At 34.8% G+C, this 13,480-nt stretch overlaps 2 protein-coding genes across 2 annotated transcripts; both read right to left on the bottom strand.

Annotated features, from left to right (window-relative positions):
* Positions 1-435: 435 nt before the first annotated feature.
* Positions 436-1,167, bottom strand: LOC130047594 (putative nuclease HARBI1). Its single transcript, XM_056142922.1, has one exon. It carries the CDS (start codon positions 1,165-1,167, stop codon positions 436-438), a length of 732 nt encoding a protein of 243 aa, XP_055998897.1.
* Positions 1,168-3,943: 2,776 nt separating this feature from the next.
* On the bottom strand, positions 3,944-4,624 carry LOC130047593 (putative nuclease HARBI1). The gene has a single exon (XM_056142921.1). It carries the CDS (start codon positions 4,622-4,624, stop codon positions 3,944-3,946), a length of 681 nt encoding a protein of 226 aa, XP_055998896.1.
* Positions 4,625-13,480: the final 8,856 nt, after the last annotated feature.

Below are 13,480 nucleotides of genomic sequence, written 5' to 3'. Positions count from 1 at the left end.
AGTATATCCACATGAAGATGGATATTAGAATCCAGAATGCGTTAGTGTTTTGAATATACTTTTGAGTTGTATATTTTCTTTCTTTCTTTTTTTTAATCTATTATTTTTGTACTCTATGTTAGTCCCTAAGCCATGTTTTTTCTAAAGTTTTAAAGATACACGCATGTCAACAACAAAAATTCGACTTGTATCTTTCGTAATAGTTAACATGAATGATATCTATGTTTGTTATGCAGAATGGGGCGAGCGAATTTAAACTGGGTCGAAATGCCTCGGTACCGTTTACCGAAAGCAGCAACCCCAACAATTTGGATGAACAGCAGTGTCCTCATCATGATGGGTGTGCTGTTAGAGAATATGAGAATATTTCTCGTAATATAAGCGATAAGTGTTTATTTTTCAAAGTGCTCCGATTTATATTAGGCCCTAATTTCCTTACCTGTTGTACCGTGACTGTGGACCAGCTTGTGGATTTAAAAAAGGTGTCAGCAGCCAGTCTTTCCCAGGATAACCGCTATCACCGAGAAGATGGCATTTCACGGGCAATAAACGTCGTTGAAAGAGCTGAAATAGACCACTCTCCCTCAGTATTCTGGCATCGTGAGTCGCTCCCGGCCAGCTTGCCACGATGTCTAAAATCTTATAACTGGCATCACATACAATCTGTACATTTATACTGTGAAAGTTTTTCCGGTTGACATACTCCACTTCGTGTTCACTGGGAGCTATAATTCGCACATGAGTTCCATCAATCGCCCCAACCACGCCAGGGAAACCAGCAATGGCAAAAAAGTCAACCTGGTGCTTTCGAATAGTTCCTGGGTCCATTGGAAAGGAAACGAATCGCTTGACAATATTTGGTTGAACAAGAGCGGTAGTAACTCTTTGAATTATTCTTGAAACCGTTGACTGGTGAAGACCAAAGTTGTCACCACTACATAGCTGCATCTTACCTGTAGCATAGTATCTCAAGGCAACCATGACTTGCACAATTGCAGGTACACTGTGATTTCTGTTGGTCAAAGGCATAATGTCATTTTGAATTAAATCTGTTATAAATTCAATTCCTTCCTGATCAAATCTAAATATGTGCTGCGGTTCTGCTGCTGTCATTGATTCTAAGGGATTAATTCGTGGTTTGAATGTTCTCTGTTTTCTGTCAGTCATTTTGTTCTTGCTAAGCAATATGCTTAAGAACTTAAGACAAGTAAAGACCATGCTTAACTTTAAGCATATACTAAGCATATACTTAAGAGTTAAGAAGTTTTATGCATTCTGCTAAGCAATATGCTAAGTAAAATCTCAACCTGCTAAGCAAGAAATTCATACTTAAGTATATGCTTAAGGACTTAAGAATGTTTATGCATACGACTCCAGGAGTCGTATGCATAAAAATTCTAAGAATTTTCTTAAGTATATACTTAAACTTCTTAAGTATATACTTAGCTAAGTAAGATTCTTAAGTTCCGTTGCATAAAACCTCTAAGCAACATGCTAAGTTGTTTTTAGCTAAGTACATCGCAATATGCTTAAGTTTATCGTTGCTATGTCAAACGTCATTTCCGCTTTCACTTTACCGTAAACACAGATTGCATGAAGTTGAACATTTTCTTGATAAGTCTCTCTTGTATCGCTAATAAATGATGAAATACTATATTTTTTTGTGTTATGTAAGGTTAATAAAATAAATAGACCAAAAATCAAATGTCGTTTTATATGACGATATATCCGATTTTATCGTCTGCATCTGCATTGATCCTTGAAAATATGGCAGAAAGAGAAGGTGTTGAGAGTCAGTCATTACAGACAACTAAGAAAAGAAAACCGAATTGGACAGCAGATGAATGCTTGTTTTTAAGCAAGTGTGTAGAAGAACATAAAAGTATCCTTCGAGCTAAATTCGGAACGGGGGTTACGACATTAAAGAAACGGGAGATTTGGAGGAAAATCACAGATGCCATCAATGCCTCTTCCTACACCAAGCGAACGGTGGAGGAGGTTGAGAAGAAATGGCACAATATACAGATGAAGGGGGAAAGCAGAGCTGGCAGACGCACGACGTAGTGTGAAACAAACGGGTAAACGAATATATATTAAATCTATATAGTATATATATAGTATGCATTTCAAATTTGCTTGAAAAACATACACGAACAAGACAGGCACTAAATCCAGTCCCCATAATGTGCTGATGATGAACTATATTTCTTTACTATCGCATTTATAAATAAATAGAGACCTAGGCACTCGAGGGTAGCCTAATTGTATGTTATCTTACCGTACCATCTAGTATGTATCCAAACAGGCCCAATATCATATGTTGTTTCTGTATTCAGCAATCAAATCCTCAACAAATTCGAATATCGCAGTCTGCACAAAGTTATACACAGTAAACAAAGTGTCGAAATATGCATCGTCATCGACTGAAATGACGTAATATTATTCAAAGGTTATGTCCCTTTTTTGCCCCCCACCCCCCCCCCCCCCCCACCCCCCCCTCTTCCGGTCATGAATAGATCCTTATAAATCATGAAAAAGTAAGTGTGGAAAGTTAGCTTACATAGGTGACGTATAAGCCATTGCTATTTTGAGAAATTTTTAATTTAACTTAATGACAGAAAAATATGAATAATGTGAAACTTTGATCGATATGACCCTTCTAAATAAATATAATGTGCATGCACTTAAAAAGGAATTTTTCAAACAATTTTTCATCATCTAATTATTACCAGGGCGGATCGAGGAATTTTGAAGGGGGGGGGGGTACAATTAATTCTGGTTTTCAAAATTGGGGGTACATCTTAAAGATGCGTAATTTATACTTTTCTTTAGCAAAATCATGTGACGAAAGGGGGGGGGGTCTAACTCCCGAATCCCCTCTGGATCCGCCACTGATTACAAACTTCAGACAGTCTTTGATTCCTTGATGCATTTGAGTATGGATTATTTTCTTTTATTTCTAAAGAATAAATACTTGTATTAATTTCGAAATTACACATAATTGCCTAGTTTAACATTTTTTTTTTATGCTAGCAAGTATTCTTCTATCCCAACATTCGAACGCATCAATTACGTACCCTGGATATCTGCAACTATGTGGTCATTGGCATTTCCATTGTCATTGTAAGCATCTGCGTTGTCATCATCGTCAGGGAGGGGCAGATTGAACATTTTTGCGATGTTATGTAAAACTCCGCATGCTATGATGACATTGCTGGCACGTTGAGGATGCTGACGTATTTCTCCATGAAGAACATGGAACCGTCTTTTTAAGTGACCAATTGTTCTCTCAACAAGGGTGAGAGTGCACTTATGCGACCTTTTAAAAATGAAGATATACTTTGAGAAAAATAATTGGGGGGGGGGTGTCAGAGGTGTGTGTTACATTCATATATAGATAGAGAAGAAAGAGAGATGTGTGTGAATGAAAATATGCAGTTCCAAAGTATATCCACATGAAGATGGATATTAGAATCCAGAATGCGTTAGTGTTTTGAATATACTTTTGAGCTGTATATTTTCTTTCTTTCTTTTTTTAATCTATTATTTTTGTACTCTATGTTAGTCCCTAAGCCATGTTTTTTCTGCCATGTTTTTTTCTAAAGTTTTAAAGATACACGCATGTCAACAACAAAAATTCGACTTGTATCTTTCGTAATAGTTAACATGAATGATATCTATGTTTGTTATGCAGAATGGGGAGAGCGAATTTAAACTGGGTCGAAATGCCTCGGTACCGTTTACCGAAAGCAGCAACCCCAACAATTTGGATGAACAGCAGCGTCCTCGTCATGATGGGTGTGCTGCTAGAGAATATGAGAATATTTCTCGTAATATAAGCGATAAGTGTTTATTTTTCAAAGTGCTCCGATATATATTAGGCCCTAATTTCCTTACCTGTTGTACCGTGACTGTGGACCAGCTTGTGGATTTAAAAAAGGTGTCAGCAGCCAGTCTTTCCCAGATAACCGCTATCACCGAGAAGATGGCATTTCACGGGCAATAAACGTCGTTGAAAGAGCTGAAATAGACCACTCTCCCTCAGTATTCTGGCATCGTGAGTCGCTCCCGGCCAGCTTGCCACGATGTCTAAAATCTTATAACTGGCATCACATACAATCTGTACATTTATACTGTGAAAGTTTTTCCGGTTGACATACTCCACTTCGTGTTCACTGGGAGCTATAATTCGCACATGAGTCCCATCAATCGCCCCAACCACGCCAGGGAAACCAGCAATGGCAAAAAAGTCAACCTGGTGCTTTCGAATAGTTCCTGGGTCCATTGGAAAGGAAACGAATCGCTTGACAATATTTGGTTGAACAAGAGCGGTAGTAACTCTTTGAATTATTCTTGAAACCGTTGACTGGTGAAGACCAAAGTTGTCACCACTACATAGCTGCATCTTACCTGTAGCATAGTATCTCAAGGCAACCATGACTTGCACAATTGCAGGTACACTGTGATTTCTGTTGGTCAAAGGCATAATGTCATTTTGAATTAAATCTGTTATAAATTCAATTCCTTCCTGATCAAATCTAAATCTGTGCTGCAGTTCTGCTGCTGTCATTGATTCTAAGGGATTAATTCGTGGTTTGAATGTTCTCTGTTTTCTGTCAGCCATTTTGTTCTTGCTAAGCAATATGCTTAAGAACTTAAGACAAGTAAAGACCATGCTTAACTTTAAGCATATACTAAGCATATACTTAAGAGTTAAGAAGTTTTACGCAATCTGCTAAGCAATATGCTAAGTAAAATCTCAACCTGCTAAGCAAGAAATTCATACTTAAGTATATGCTTAAGGACTTAAGAATGTTTATGCATACGACTCCTGGTGTCCAACCTAACGCCATCTCACTGTCATTGTCACCTCCCCTCCATAGCACGTGTCCTATATAGTTCCATCACCGTCTCCTCAGCTCATTGTTTATTGCATTCATGTCCGCCCTGTCTGCCACTTTTTTTCATCATTTTCTGCCTTTATCCCCAGTATCCTCTGCAAGCATCTGATCTGGTAAGCATCTTTTGACTTCCCACCTTGTCACCTTCCAAGACATGGACATGCAAAATTTCTGAAAAAATAAATGCAAATATACCCCATGATAAATTTTAAATACATGCATCGTAAACAGTACAAAAGAGCATTATCGCTCACCGGGGTAACCTCGGCCCTGCCATTGTAAAGTTGTTGTGATTTTAAAAAGATTTCAATCTTTATTCCCATGAAAAATGTTGATCCCATATTGTGGCCCCAGCCTATATGAGCCCAAAAGGATCACAACATTACTGAAAATGAATTCACATAACACAGAAATGCCTCAATACCAATATGATTGACATGATCTTGCTGTTCTGGATAAGACCAAGGTCACAAGGTAATTGATCATGGTATGATACAAAAGATCTTGCCATAAGAAATCTTTATACAAAATATGAAAGCTCTATCTTAAGGTAGTGATTGCATGGGTCATTGAAAATTAATGAATCTATGAATTTTTTTTTATTTTTACATATTTTGTAGTTGACAATAACTGTAACTCATTGTGAAATTATAATATAATATATGGTTTTCACGAATTGTGACGCTACGGTTGCCATGGTATCCCCTCTTGTCGACTTTCCATAATAAATGGTACATGTATTTCAGATGGTTTTTAAGATTGAAACAAAAAGAGTAAGTGATATAAATTGAGAAAAAGATAACAGCCAGTGCTGCTTTTTAGAATACACACTTTTTGATTTCTCTTAACATCCACGTTACATATTAGTATTCCAGATTTATGTGTACTAACACCATACACATGTTATGAAATTCATAGCATATCATTATTTTAATATAGGCCTAGTGGTTTGTGAATTAAATTTACATGCTGTAAGACTGAAAATTAACGGGGGGGGGGGGGTATATGCATTTTGGAGACTTAGGGCCTAAAGACTATTATTTAAAAGATAATTAGTTACATAAAGAATTTTTCATTTGTATTGTATTTCATTCCTATAGTTCTAAACATATTTTCACTTTACCCTGTGCTTGGTTTTAGCTGCAAGTTTTTGTGTCCATCGTCTGTCATTATTACTGATGTTTAAGCGCTTGCCGTATTCCGGGATCGCAAGCGAAAATAGCCTCTTTTTAGATACTACATGAATAAACCACGTGATGCCTTGCAATCACTACCTTAAATAGTTGAGATATTTTGAGGTCCGTGTTTGCCCAACTATCTATTTTGTATTGCTTGTAGGAGTTATGAGATTGATCACTGTTCGTTATCTTCACCTTGCATTGAATAGGTCAGATTTTTATCAAAAGTAGGTCAAACTTCCAGGTCAAAGTCTCAAGACTGAACACCGTTACATCACATGAAAGAACTTTTCTTAAAGAATGTATATATACAAAATATAAAAGCCTTAGCTTAAATAGTTCAAGAAATATTTTGTTAAATGATTTTTTCTATATACTTGTATGTAAAACCTTTATCCCCTATTGAGGCCCACCCTACCCTCGGATCCATGATTTAAAAAAATTGAATCTGCACTATGTCAGAGAGCTGTCATGTAAATTTGAAATTTCCTGGCCCAGTGGTTCTTGTGGAGATTTTTAAATGACTCCCCTCCTATTTTTACATTTTTGTGATTACCTCCCCTTTGAAGGGGACATGGCCTTTCATTTCAACAAACTTAACCCATGGATGATGTACGCCAAGTTTGGTTGAATTTGGCCCAGTGGTTCTGGAGAAGATGAAAATGTGTAACGTTTACAGACATACGGCAGATAAAAGGTGATTAAAATAGCTTACTTGAGCTTTCAGCTCAGGTGAGCTAACAATATATCTTTTAAGATGTTTCAGCATATATTTATCTTTCATTAATAAAAACTTCTTACTCTGCCCCTTTTCTTTTCAGTGGAATGAAATCTGGGTTGTAAGGTGTTAGTTACAATACTAGCCATTTTTTGTTGATTTTTAGCTTTCTGGAAACGTCATTTTGAAGTTTCAGGTAGGCTTTGTTTCCTGAAATTAAACTTTAAAAGAAAAAAAATGTTAGAATTTCTGATTTTATTTTAAACTATGTACATGTATTTGGAATAAGTAAATACTTGTAATGTTCAAGGGACATTATATGGAACGAGTGTGGGATTTTAATATCAATTTATATACTTAGCTGTTACCTTCCCATTGCATGTGTCATGGAAGGATGGTTGTATAGGACATCAGCTGCTGATTCACAATGGCCTTTCTTGTTTTTCCTTGGTATTTTGAGTTGCATTCCCTTTTCGTCTGAATTACATTGGTTTCCATCTGTCTGAATATTGAAAATGTTGTCAGATTTCACATATGAGTTAAATGTAGATATTGTTGGAGACTATCATTTTCATAATTTTTTTCCATTTAACAAGCCTCGAACATCTTGTATTTAGTGGCTTTGTGTTACCACCATGATTTTGACCTTCAATTCTTATTGAATCTATTAAATCTGGGTAGATCTACAGTTCACAGACAATACCCATAGTCTAGTCAATCTAGCTCAAAAATGAGCAAAACCTCAAACTAATTGCAACAGAAATGAAATTTTGATTATTCATGCAAGAAAACACATGCAAACAACATATTAAAAATCGGCTTTTGTATTTCCATGGGAAAATTGGAATTTTGGGGTAAAAGGATGTGTTTTTTCATGAAAATCGCTAAAAACTGGAAATTGAAGAAAATGTCCATTTTATGTAACATACAGTAAAAATAAGTTTCATATCTCAAATTTCAACCTGGAAATGTTCGATTATTTTTTTTTACAGCAGAATATATTCTTTCCTTGACTGTAATTTTTGGGTAAAATCTTGCTTTTTTTAATATAATTGTTAAAGATTGAAATTTTAAGAAGAAAACCCACATTTTGTCATACATTTGAGTCTACCAATAAAAAAAATGAAGTTAGGATTTATTTTAAAAACTGCTCAACAAGTAAGATATATAGATTATTGGCAATATATATGAAAAATACCATTTCAGGTAGGAAAACCTACCTTTTTCTGAAACAAAAATAGTGAAAAACTGGAAATGATAGGAAATGACTGTTTTATAGAAGAGATGACATTGATCTTATAAATTTAAGAATAAAACTTCCAAATGCACAACTAAACTTTTCTGCACCAATATTTATTTTCCCTTGCTGAATTTTGGGCTGAAATCTTCATTTTCCAACAAAAATCGTTAAAAACTGGATTTTGGAAGAAAATACTTTTTCCTGTCCATTAGGCATATATGAGTTACCACATGAAGATTTATACATTAAAACAAACTGTTAACACAAAACAAGTGCCCCTTCAAAAATGGTCTGTAAAAGATGACCGACATTTTTGCAGTTACTCCCCTTACATCGGAAGTTGGAGGCGCGCTTACCATTCCGGTCCTATGTTTCACATAAATACATGTAGTATTTTAAAACAAACAGTGTATAGTAAAGCTTACGTTACCAAATTCTTTATTAAGCTGAGTTTTAACAGTTTGTACTACATCTATGACGAAACAAGGTTCAGTTTCTTCGATTTTATAAAGAAATCTTTAATACGTGCACTTCGTCAAGTTCTAGTGTTTGGGAAAGAGGGGGGAGGGGGGGGGGGGTTATAGCCGTATTTGATGTTTAGTTCTATCCAAATTATTGTGCAATTAATACCGAGAATCTGTTTTAAAAAACAATGGACACATAGAATTAAAAGCAAATGAATCAGGCACGCAGCATCGTACAAAAAAGGGGTGTGTGAAGATAATTTCACAATATTGCCTGAAAATTGACAAGTAAATTTTAATCCAAAGTTATAAAAATCCTTGATGGTGTGTGTGGTGGTGGTGGTGGGGGGGGGGGGTAAGTTTGTTCTCTCAGTTCAATTTTACACGTCCACTGTGTACAGTTCACGACAATGCTATTTTTTTTAAAAAAAAGAAAAAGAGGAGGGAGGGCAACCAATCTGTCTAAAAATCGACCTCTGTACGTAAAAATTTATCAACTTTGCAAGTAATGATAAAAGGTGTAGAGCCATTATTGCTACGTGCCTGATAATTATATAAGTGATCATTTGAGTAATTGCAGTACAGTTCAGTCCATGTTTTTACAAGTACAACAGCTAGTGTCACAATTTGCCTTGCATTTACAAAAAACTAAGTTCACACAGTTTTCACCAAGAACCCCCCCCCCCCCCCCCCCGCTTTAAAACTTAATATGACAAATGTTGAAACTAATCGAATAAATAGAAAAGAAACGTACGATTATAAATAACACTCTGTATACCTCTGTATACCTTTTCTACTGTTTATTCACAAATGAAAGTGTACATTAAATCTATTAAATGTTCATTAATATGTTTTAAATATTATGTGGTATTCAACAGTCGCTTGTCTTTTCCTTTTTCCGCTAAAGTGTAATCGATGTCGGATGACAGAAACTTGCGGGAGTTTTTATCCCCCCCCCCCTAACTAATTGAATTTAAATTTTCATCCGACATTGATTTCGTCCCTTAGGGCAGTTATGTTTATTTCAGTGTTCGTTGCTATTTCTGTGCTTTATATATAGACATTTCAAACACAATGTGCATTAATGTTGTATGATCCTCTTGAATTTACGATAAATAATCCCATTTCCATTCTCAATGATCGTGTGCCAGCGTGGCGAAAATTCCATCGTCATCGAAAACAAGTTTTGTCTTGAATAGATGGTCGGGCGGTCTAGCGCGCTGTTCGCATGCTGCTAGGATATATGGTTCCGCAGGTCGTGAGCCCAAGACTAATTAGAAAGAGTAACTACTCGATTTTACATCAAATCATGATACTATGCGCAAGTGTTTACTTACATTGATTTTTATTATTTATATTATCAATGTTTTATTATCATTATTATTACCCATGAATGACTCCCCAAACCTGAATTTGAAAAAGAAAAGCAAAAATACTTTACTTACTTAGTTTTATAAAAGTTTTTAATACAAAACGCTTGCTCAAATGATGAAGATACAAAATAACTGAAACTTTTAATCCGAATGGCTTTCCATACTTTCTTTTTTAACAACCGTAATTCCCCCTTGTAAATTGACACTAATTCTTTAAGATTTCATTTATAATTTATTATTCATAACTTCTAAAGTAAATATTGTGTTTTATAATTAAAATTAATTCAGTAGAGGGTCAAACAAAATATTTTGAAGCTTTATTCGCGAAAGTTCCCCGGGAATGGAAGTCGGCAAAGAATATAAGATGCTGAGCAATATTGTATGTATATAGAAGGTTTTAAAATCACCTTTTTAATACCACTGTTAAGCTGTTTAATCGCGTTTTTTATTACATGCACTTTAGATTGTCGTGTATAACATTATTCCGATGACTGTCACAGTTAAGTTACTCCCCTTTACGTGTACGGCGTGCCGTAAACACCACAAAATATCGATGGTTTACTAAAACATTTAAGGTAGCTCCATCCTCGTGTGACTTATCAATATTAATGGTTAAAAGTGGAAAATCTTTATTAATTTCTACTCAATATAGTTTAATTCAATTAATAACCAAAGAAAATGTATATGTCATCACCTTTTTAAAGATGTCAGACATACAAAAACAGAAGTATACATCAACATCAGAAAATCACACATTTTCGTTAAACAGAATAATAAAAATAGATAAAAACTTGTTGAAATGACAAAATTTAAATATCAACAGTTTTAAAAAAACTGCTAATTCATAAATATGTATAGATTAATTGTGGATATTAGGGAAACCAATGTATAATAGACATCCTGTATAGGAAATCCCAGCACAGGAGTTATTGCCCTTAACAACATTTTTAAAATCATAAATAATTGATTATCTATGGAAAATATAAACTTTTTCAGTATTATTAGTTTACCAGATATTTTATTATATCCATTGAATAGCATTCCTTAGAAAGATATATTTCTATCATGTGCAAAGTTAAATTTATTAAGATTTTTGCAAAAACCTATGACATCACATGAGGATCGATCAATCTTAAGTCTAAATTTTAAATATTTCCCATTGTCCGATTTTGTCCGATTTTTTGTATGTTGTTAATCACGCTTTTGTTTAACAAATTCCGTCGAGTTTGTTTCTGTTGCAATTACTTTGAGGTGATTTGCTAGATTGACTAGACTAAAGTGAAGAGTAATTCTTGGAGTAATACACTCATTAGTATATTTCCATTTTTATATGTAAGCATTAGTACCCAGTTGATACATGTGTGTTATCCCTAATGCAATATATAAGATGCTTGATACATCAACAAGAGGCAGCAAGAGTTGGTGCTAAAAATATATCCACTTCAGCCTCATGTAGAATGAACAGATACATCATGTATAGAGAATAAATATAAAGTTTATATGTTGAACTGTATCTGTAAATTACACTAAACTGCAATGTCAGAACAGCAAGAGACAGTGCTAACGGATAGTATATTATTAGTATTATATGTTAGTTAATCCACTAAGAGTGAGTAACAACATTCTCAGTCCAACAACATAGGTGTGATCGGTCGACAGAGAATGTTTACTCCTCCTAGGCACCCGATCCCACCTCTGGTGTGCCCAGGGGTCTGTGTTTGCCCAACTGAGATTAATCACTGTTTGTTATCTTCACCTTTCACTGTGTTTACTAGTTCTGGTATACATGCTATATCTGATAAATTTGATAACATCCCTTGAGCCTCCCATTTTCATCTTAACACTTTAGCCTACACCCATCCCCCCCGATGTCCACTCCCCCAAATCAATGTCTTATATCTAAAGCATTTATGTCAATATTGAAACGGGGTTGTACGAAAATACAATGATCATTTCGATGTAATGGTATTGTGAAACCAGTAGGCTGGGTTAAGTCTTGCATTTCATTCATAACATCAGCTTAGATTAGCCCTATACTTACCTTATCTCACCTCAGCTCTGGTATGTCCAGAGATCTATTTGTCCTACTTTCAGTTTTGTATTCTTCATGGGATTTATGCGATTGATCGTTGTCCATCATTTTCACTGATCTATTATAACGGTAAGAAATAAATAAAGAAAGAAGTTTTTCGTTCAACGTCTTCGCTTAGCTTCGTTTGTTTATTGCCGCCATTACTCACTAGCATTCCGGATAAATGATATTTACCGGATACGTCTCTTTCATTCCGCTCACTTCGCGCGAGACCATGGGTTGTTTTCATCTGCCCGTGTAGCACATTCCTCAATCGGAACTCCTCGAATGTCTCGCGCACTCAACATAGGATCTCGGATGTAATACGATGGCATCCATGAGTGAATTTGATGCATTGTCAAATTATTATTATTCCGAACAAATATAAAGTTTATATCTGAAATTAAAGTTTTTTTTTTTTTTTAATTTACTCTGCCGATGTAACATTCTCAATAGATGTTTTATGAAGTTACATGTAGGTTGTGTAACTGTTATATACCAATATTCGTTTTATGCTTTTTTTTTAAAAAAGCAGAAAATACCTGGTTGATTATTTCATACACATGTGTATATTGTTTTATTGTATCAAAAGGTACTGAATTTACTAATTTAAGAGGACAATACAAATTTTTATAGTTTTCACCACTTTTTTGTGCGACGCGCGTCGATCGCTTTTAGCGACGACGTTTTGTCGCTAATTTTAAAGAAAACCGCGCAGCATGTCACAATTTCATTTTATCGTAATATAAATATACCGAGAATTATAACACGAATAAGGGCCCATCAAAAAGGAAATTCCCTCTACTTTTACAGGCTGTATTTACTTTCCCTATTTCCATATATAAATATAGGTAAAACGCCGATATGTTTAAACATTGAGAAATAAAATCATAAGAAAACGTACATTTGCAAAAAATTGCTATTTTCTTATAACTTTGCCAGGCATTAAAAATAATTTTTATATCTTCTGAAAGCTGGGAATATATGCTTTTCAAAAATATAAAAAATATTGAATTCATAAGGAAAATAAAAAAAATCATATCGAGGGGGGAAATGACCTTGCGAAAAAGCGTTGCGTCATATTTAGACGAAGCCATCCTTCACTTTAAATGCTTTTTTTTTTATTTAATGGCATTACTTACTTTATTGATTTTTACATAGTCAAAAATAGAGTAAATTTCCAAAAATATGATATATGGATCATATATCTTATGATCGTAGTTTCAAAGATTTAGAGGCACTCCTTTTGCGTTGCCCTGTTTTTACGCGCCACCGGTCAAATTGACCGGTACGGTAGAGAAGTTGATGGTGACGTCGTCAGTTTAATATAGAGTTTTCCGTTAAATATATTACAGCTGATATGGTAGATAAAGCATAACAGTGGTCATTTTCATAAATGGCACATTCTCAAATACCAGATTTAGTATTTTGGTGAATTTTCTTCTCAGGGCAGATTTTGGCTAAAACCGTACCTTGTCCTTTATAAAGGAAACTAATTTCTTGATGAACAGTGCATACAATCAGCAACAATATAA

The sequence above is a fragment of the Ostrea edulis genome, chromosome 7 (assembly GCF_947568905.1).
Source record: "Ostrea edulis chromosome 7, xbOstEdul1.1, whole genome shotgun sequence".
NCBI lineage: Eukaryota > Metazoa > Mollusca > Bivalvia > Ostreida > Ostreidae > Ostrea > Ostrea edulis.
The sequence above is the reverse complement of the archived record's forward strand: the minus strand, read 5'-3'. Positions and strand labels throughout refer to the sequence as shown.

Bases quoted from the DNA above. Each gene is read 5' to 3' on its own strand.
- LOC130047594 (XM_056142922.1), bottom strand. From the start codon at position 1,167: ATGACTGACAGAAAACAGAGAACATTCAAACCACGAATTAATCCCTTA.
- LOC130047593 (XM_056142921.1), bottom strand. From the start codon at position 4,624: ATGGCTGACAGAAAACAGAGAACATTCAAACCACGAATTAATCCCTTA.